This window comes from Capricornis sumatraensis, chromosome 17 (assembly GCF_032405125.1).
Source record: "Capricornis sumatraensis isolate serow.1 chromosome 17, serow.2, whole genome shotgun sequence".
NCBI lineage: Eukaryota > Metazoa > Chordata > Mammalia > Artiodactyla > Bovidae > Capricornis > Capricornis sumatraensis.
In genome coordinates this window covers 11771430-11778613 of record NC_091085.1, presented here as the reverse complement: position 1 = coordinate 11778613, position 7184 = coordinate 11771430, and the positions used below count along the sequence as shown (strand labels likewise).

Genomic DNA, 7184 nt, shown 5'->3' with positions numbered 1-7184 from the left:
TTATTCTAATTTCTTTTTTGTTTGCCTGGTGGACATATGATTATTTTATTGATTTACAAAACGGGCCCCTCACTGTACACCCTCTGTAACACTGCCAGTTGGTTACGCTGGGGTCACGACATGGAATCCTACCCATATTCAGAGCGCAGTGCCCCTAGCAAATAGAGCGATGATTGATTTGTATTTGCAGATTATTACATGTGTTTCCATTTTGGTTTTTCTGTCTGACAGCAGCAGCGTGCAGGGTCAAAGACAGCCGGCCCCCCATGTCAGTGGTCTAGGATGGCCAGTGAAGCCACCAGCATCCCAAGTCCTGTGGTGCGCCAGATTGACAAGCAGTTTCTGATTTGCAGTATATGCCTGGAAAGGTACAAGAATCCCAAGGTCCTCCCCTGTCTGCACACTTTCTGCGAGAGGTAAGCCTCTGTGCTCGGAGAAGGGGGTTTCACAGACTGACTTTCTACAACCTGCCAAGGGTGCTGTCCAGAATTCTTCAGTTACCTATGGGAGATGATAAGTCTTTCGTGCTTCTGATAGACATCTAGAAACGTAATCATGAGTTGCAAAGAATTTACTTTCAAGGAACTACAAGCGGGAGGAAGCAATCCAATAGCTACTGATTTATTTCCGCGGGAGATGGAGCATTACATATTTTAAGATTCAGGTTTTTAAAACTTTTCCCTTTGTTCTTTGTGAAACCGTTTTTGCCCTCATAGAGAATCTTTGATGAGGGCCAATTAAAACTCTTCCCAGGTGCTTAGATGGTAAAGAATCTGTCCACAGTTGAGGGGAAACCTGGGTTTGATCCCTTAGTTGGGAAGATCCCCTAGAGAAGGGAATGGCAACACTCTCCAGTATTCTTGCCAGAGAATTCCATGGACAGAGGAACCTGGTGGGCTACAGTCCTTGGGGGTCGCAAAGAGTCAGACACAACTGAGTGAAGGGTTTATATTTACATAATTAAAAATGTATCATTTTCTCCAGCATAACAAATCAAGTAATATACATGCATATATGAGGGGTTAGTTGAAAGGAGGGAGTTTTCTTCCAGAGATACTTCAGAAGACACATACTAACGGTGTATTTGAACATGATGATGAAGAAATATATGTGTGTGTGTGTGTGTATGTGTGAAATAACTGTAAATTACCTGAACATTCTTTCTTGAATAGTTTTTTCCACTGAGTTAACCAGTTTTCAAAATATACTTTTACCCTCATGTTCAACTTACCCCATCAGCAATTAGGCATAAAAAATGTTGTTGGTAATTTAACATGGTTAAAATTTTCTACCTCCTATCATAGAACAAAAATTGCTGTTTTCAGTGACTTCAAATCAATGCTAATTACATTTGCCATCCAGTTTAATGTACACGTGTCTCCCTGAACATGCTTGGAGTTGATTTCCTTTGGAAAGTCTCGATTACAGTAGGATGGCCACACCCTTGGTGGTGACGGATGGATGAGAAAGTGGATTTGTTACTGCTGGTTGTGGTGTTCTGTTTTGTTTTCTTTGTTTGGGTTGTTGTGTGTGTGTGTGTGTGTGTGTGTGTGTGCGTGCATGTACACAAGTGCATGTATAGTTTTTTGTTTGTTTTAAGTGGTGGTATATAGGGCACTGATACTTTGCACTTTATTCATAATTTTATAATTATGAACATAATTACAAGTACTGAGTACTTTGTAATTCATAGTCCAGAATGGCAACAAGGAGAGTGATTTTCCTCCGTGACTCAATGGACATGGCTAAAACATGACTACCAGCTAACTGTGCACATGTCCCTGGACTCACATGGGAAGGTCATATTTGCTACTCAGGAGTTGATGCAGCTGGGCACTCTCGCGCTCACTGCTGAGACCCACTTGGCGTGAGCCTGGCAGGGCCGCCGGGGTTCGGTGCCTGCTCAGGCTAGCGCCTGCCTGCCACTCCCTTGCTCTGACCGGCGAGAGCACTTCCAGACTTCCCTGGCTGTTCCTCTTGCACTGTCTCTCAGGTCTGGCCCAGGCCACTTCCACTCCACATCCAGTAGCTGGTGCTGGAGGGTTCCAAGAGCCAGACAAAGCAAGTCCCTAGAGAATGCCACATGAACATTGTTCCAGCATCATGTGCACTAAACTGATTTCCTTTGCAAGGTGTTGGCAACTTTCCTTAATGAGAACATTTTACGTAGAGACAGAAATTCACGGCTTGTCTCGCTGCCAGAGGAGAGGAAGACCCAGGACCATTGTCTCCACCTCCTGCTGGGCACAAACACTGCTGCTCGGTGGACAGCCACTCTCTTATTCTCATTTCTTCCAGAGTGCCATCCGTGGGGCTTGGAGAATGCAGACACAGTCCCTGGCTTTATGAAGCTTCCAGCCAAGAGAAGCAGCCAGTCACTAGCCACCTATTCACTCAGATTAATAGGAAATTAAACCAGTCACAACGGCCATGTACCTGAAGTACACAGGCAACCATATAATAGGAAATGTGGCTGTAATGCAGAAGGCTTCCCTGCAGAAGCAATGATTAGGCAGAAATCCCAAGGATGAAGAAAAATTAGTTTAGCAAAGAGGAGTAAGCAGAAGAAAAGAATGGACAGAAGAGCCTGGTAGACTGCGGTCCATGGGGTCACGAAGAGTCGGACACGACTGAGCAACTTCCCTTTCACTTTTCACTTTCATGCATTGGAGAAGGAAATGGCAATCCACTCCAGTGTTCTTGCCTGGAGAACCCCAGGGACGGGGGAGCCTGGTAGGCTGCCGTCTATGGGGTCGCACAGAGTCGGACACGACTGACTTAGCAGCAGCAGAGCAGAGGTGTAGAGTGAGAGGGACCATGACACCTTTGGAAGAACTTTAATAAGCCTCGGGTGACAGATGTGCAGCAAATTAGAGGAAGACAGAAAAATGCAGAAGCCAGGTCACACAGGTGCGCAGCGCACATCATCACGTGTGGATTCTCGTCTCGGCTGTAAGAACAGTGGAAGCCACGGAAGGGTTTCATCTTAGATATGAGGGGAGGAGGTTAAACTTTACATTTGGGGAAGACCACTCTGGTTAGAATATGGAGAGGGATGAGGGGGATACAAGGAAGATGACAGTACACCAGGGGTAGAGTGACTGCAGAAATCCAAGCAAGGCTGGTGTGATACGGATGGAGAGACCTGGGAAGCCTGGAAAGATACTTTCAGGCTTCGGTGATGGGTTGGACATGAGCAGTGAAGACCAGTAAGGAAACGCTTACTGTTTTAAGAACCACTCCTGGTTTGGGTTTGCCTAGATGAAAGGATGGAGATGAAGTTTACTGCTAAGAAGGAGGACAAAGAGTGTGGGAAGATCATGCGTTTGGTTCTGGACACGTGGAGCTTTAGGCCCTGTGAGATCTCTAAGGAGAGATGCAAGAGAGCAGTTGGTGTACAGGTATGGGGCTCAGAGGAGGCGTCCATGGGAGGGAACGTTCATATGAGAGTGTTGTGCTTATTGTTATGCATTATAATGCCCCAGGGAGAGAAGAGGGCTTACGATAAGCCTTGATGAAGTCCAGAGCATACTGACTCTCAGTAGGAGAGAGAGAGCAGGCAGAAGGAGAGCCAGGTGAGTGTGGTATCGTAAGGCAAGGACAGATGAAAAAGGAGTCGGGAGCGGGGAGTGGACAAGCTTGATGAATGGCAGAATGGAAAGATGTGTGTTAGATTTCAGTGTTGCTGGTGACCTTAGCAGAAGTTACTTCATCCCTGATGTTGACTCAGTGCTGTCTACGTGTGTGACGTGTGCATGCGTGTTAAGGCACTGCAGTCATATCCGACTCTGCAACCTCAGACTGGAGCTCACCAGGCTCCTCAGTCCATGGGATTCTCCAGGCAAGAATCCTGGAGTGGGTTGCCATTTCCTCCTCCAGGGGATCTTCCCAATCCAGGGATCGAACCCACATCCTTATGTCTTATTGGCAGGCAGGTTCTTTATCGTTTGGGCCTCCTGGGAATCCCTGTGTGACATAGGGAAAGTCAGTTAACCTCCTTGATGTCAGTTTTCCCATCTGCAAAATGAGAGAAATGGGGAGAAATAAGAGGTTTTCAAATTCTATTTGTCATAGAAGCTGGGAAACATTGTAGTTATGGCACACTTAGATTCTGGTGCCAAATCGCCTGGGTTTGGACATGAAGTCCCTTGGGCAAGTAGCCTACCCTCTCTCTGCCTGTGTTTCTTCATACATTTGAAAGTGATCACAGGATCGTTGGAAGTACAGTTGACCCTCAAACAACACATGAACTGCATGAGTTTATCATTTGCAGATTGTTTTCAGTAGTTAATACTACAGAATGACAAGATCTGCAGATGGTTGAATCTGTAGGTGTAAACCCTGGATGTGTAGGAACTGGCTAATTGAAGGGCTGGCTCTGAGTCATGGGTGGATTTTTGGATTTTCCACTGCACCGGGGGTCAGCTCCCCTAACTCCCACATTGTGCAAGGGCCCACTATACTTTATATTTAGTGAGAAGTGTGTGGGTCCATCATTATTAATGTGGCGTAGCTCAGTCAGTAAAGCTTCTGCCTGCATTGCGGGAGACCTGGTTTCATTCCTGGGTGGGGAAGTTCCCCTGGAGAAGGGAATGGCAACCCACTCCAGTGTTCTTGCCTGGAGAATCCCATGGACAGAGGAGCCTGGCGGGCTCCTGGCAGGTTCATGGGATCACAAGAGTTGGACACGACTTGGTGCTCTCTTTCTTTCTTTGCTGATTAAGTGAATGAAATTGATGGCTGTTAAGGAGAGGTAAGAAGAGATGGTGTGTCCCATTCCCATTTCAAACAAAGCGTTTCCACTTCGATGTCTGCAGTCTGCTTATGATCTTGTGTGTACAGAGTTTCAATGCTAACAAGAACAAAAAGTGACATGTTTCTCCCAATTTGTGTAAAATTCCACAAATTCGTGAATGCCATACCAGCTGCTCTAGGCCAATGCTTCTTAACCTCAAATGGGCATACAGATTGCCTGGGAGTCTGATTCATCAGACGTGGAGTGGGCCCTGTGAGTTGGAGTCTGCATTTTTTCCAAGCTCCCTGGTGAGGCCAGTGATGCTCACCATGGACCATACTTTGCTTGTGTTGCAAAGCTCTTGGAAACAGTACCAGACTAAACTAAACTGAAGTTGCTCAGTCATGTCTGACTCTTTGTGAGCCCATGGACTGTAGCCTACCAGGCTCCCCTGTCTGTGGGATTTCCCAGGCAAGAGTACTGGAGTCAATGAGATTTTTCCTTGAGCATCATTTGTCCAGATGGCTGACCAGTTGAATGTAATATGACCTATTGACTTCAGAAATGCACTTTTTCTAGCGAAGGAGACCACAACGAAAGTTTATGCAGAGCAGCTTTGTACCTACTGCAGGAGCCCTACTATGCTGACAGCACTGCTTCTGTTCCTGGACAGGTGTCTGCAGAACTACATTCCCGCCCACAGCTTAACCCTCTCCTGCCCGGTGTGCCGCCAGACCTCCATCCTGCCCGAGAAGGGGGTGGCCGCGCTCCAGAACAACTTCTTCATCACAAACCTGATGGACGTGCTGCAGCGATCTCCAGGCAGCAGCGCTGAGGAGTCCTCCATTCTGGAGACCGTCACCGCCGTGGCTGCAGGGAAGCCTCTGTCATGCCCAAACCACGATGGGAACGTAAGTGAGGCCCTGCAGGCGCAGTCCTGGTGGAGGGGCTGCTTGACCGGGGAGGCTTGGGGCAGTCAGAGGGTATCAACTCTGAAACAGGACTCCACCTGGAAAGGAGTGGTTAACGACGCCTTTACCATCCTCAGATTATTTTGCCTGCTTCTTTCTCTGACCAAATTTATGTAAATAATAAAATCAATCTTCATTGTGCCCACTTTGCACTAATTGTTGGTTTCCCCAGGAGGGCAAACTCACAACCATTTGCCAGCTGGGCATACTTTGACCCACAGAAACATCTGTGTTATAAATTATGGATAGAGATTAAATAGTAGATAAATTCTGCAAACTGAGAATGGTTATTAGAATGTTACAGTGTTTTATTTTTCTTGTGAGGGAAATTTCTCTCGTGTTCCATTAGATCCTGTTACTTCATCATAAATAATCTGAAGTTATGTGAATCCCTGATAAGAGATTATAGAATGGAGTCCAGACTATGTCCTGCTACCAGCAAGCATAGCAACTGTTACGTATTCAGGAGGACCTGTGCGTTCCATCAGAAGAGGAGTCGTAGGAGCGGTGTAGCCTGAAGAGGCAGCACTGCACAGCAGCTCCCAGCCAGCTGACTCAAATCCTGCCCTGCAACTCATTTCCTATGTCAGCTTTGGCAAAGCTTTGACAGATTTACTAAGCTCTCTGTTTCACTTCCTCATTGGTAGAAAGAAAGTAATAAAGAAAAAATACAAAAAAAAAAAAGAAAAAATACTATTACTACCATACAGGATTAAGTAGAGAATTAAATATTTAAGTCCTAGAAAATAGTAAGCTCTCGATAAATATTAGCTATTAAAATTATTTCTAATTAATGATGGCTTCCCTGGTGACTCAGACAGTAAAGGGTAAAGAATCTGCCTGAGATGTAGCAGATGTGGATTCAGCCCCTGGGTTGGGAAGATCCCCCAGAGAAGGGAATAGCAACCCACTCCAGTATTCTGGACTGGACAATTGCAGGCCGGAGGAGTCTGGCAGACTGCAGTCCATGGGGTCACCAAGAGTCAGACACCACTGAGCAACTAACCCACATACACAATGACTTGTTTCACTTTTCAAAAACATAGTGACTACTTCAAAAGTGTGTGAAACTGGGACTTCCATGGCAAACTGGGACTTCCATGGCGGTCAGACGGCTAAGACTCTGAGCGCCCAGTGCCGAGGGCTCCGGGTGCAACTCATGGTCCCACGTGCTACGACTGAAAAACAAGGTTGCCCACGCTGCAACAGAGATGGCACTTCCAAGTGCCGCAGTCAAGCCCTGGGGCAGCCAAACAAATGAATACATAGATAGATAAGTTGTCTTTAGAGTGGTTCAAACTGCAGCTGAGGCAACAGAGGTTGTTAGCAAAGCAACCACTATGAGCCATAGCTAATAACTGTTCGTTTCCCTCTCACACCGCTCTCTTCCCGCCGGGCCTCAGTTTCACTGGCCTCCTAGAACCTGCCAAGTGGTTTCCCACCTCTGACCCTTTGCGCCTGGAATGCTCTTTGCCCCG

General features: G+C 46.6%; 1 protein-coding gene across 4 annotated transcripts in view; it reads left to right on the top strand.

Moving 5' to 3' along the window:
* The first annotated feature begins 267 nt into the window (after positions 1 to 267).
* The window catches only part of TRIM2 (tripartite motif containing 2), a 55387-nt gene continuing 48470 nt past the window's right edge, over positions 268 to 7184 (top strand). For all 4 annotated transcript variants that reach the window (XM_068989656.1, XM_068989655.1, XM_068989654.1 and 1 more), the window contains exons 1-2: positions 268 to 416; positions 5409 to 5646. In XM_068989656.1, coding sequence (XP_068845757.1) covers positions 283 to 416; positions 5409 to 5646 — 372 coding nt within the window. In that variant the 5' untranslated portion in view covers positions 268 to 282. The remainder of the gene's footprint in view (positions 417 to 5408; positions 5647 to 7184) is intronic.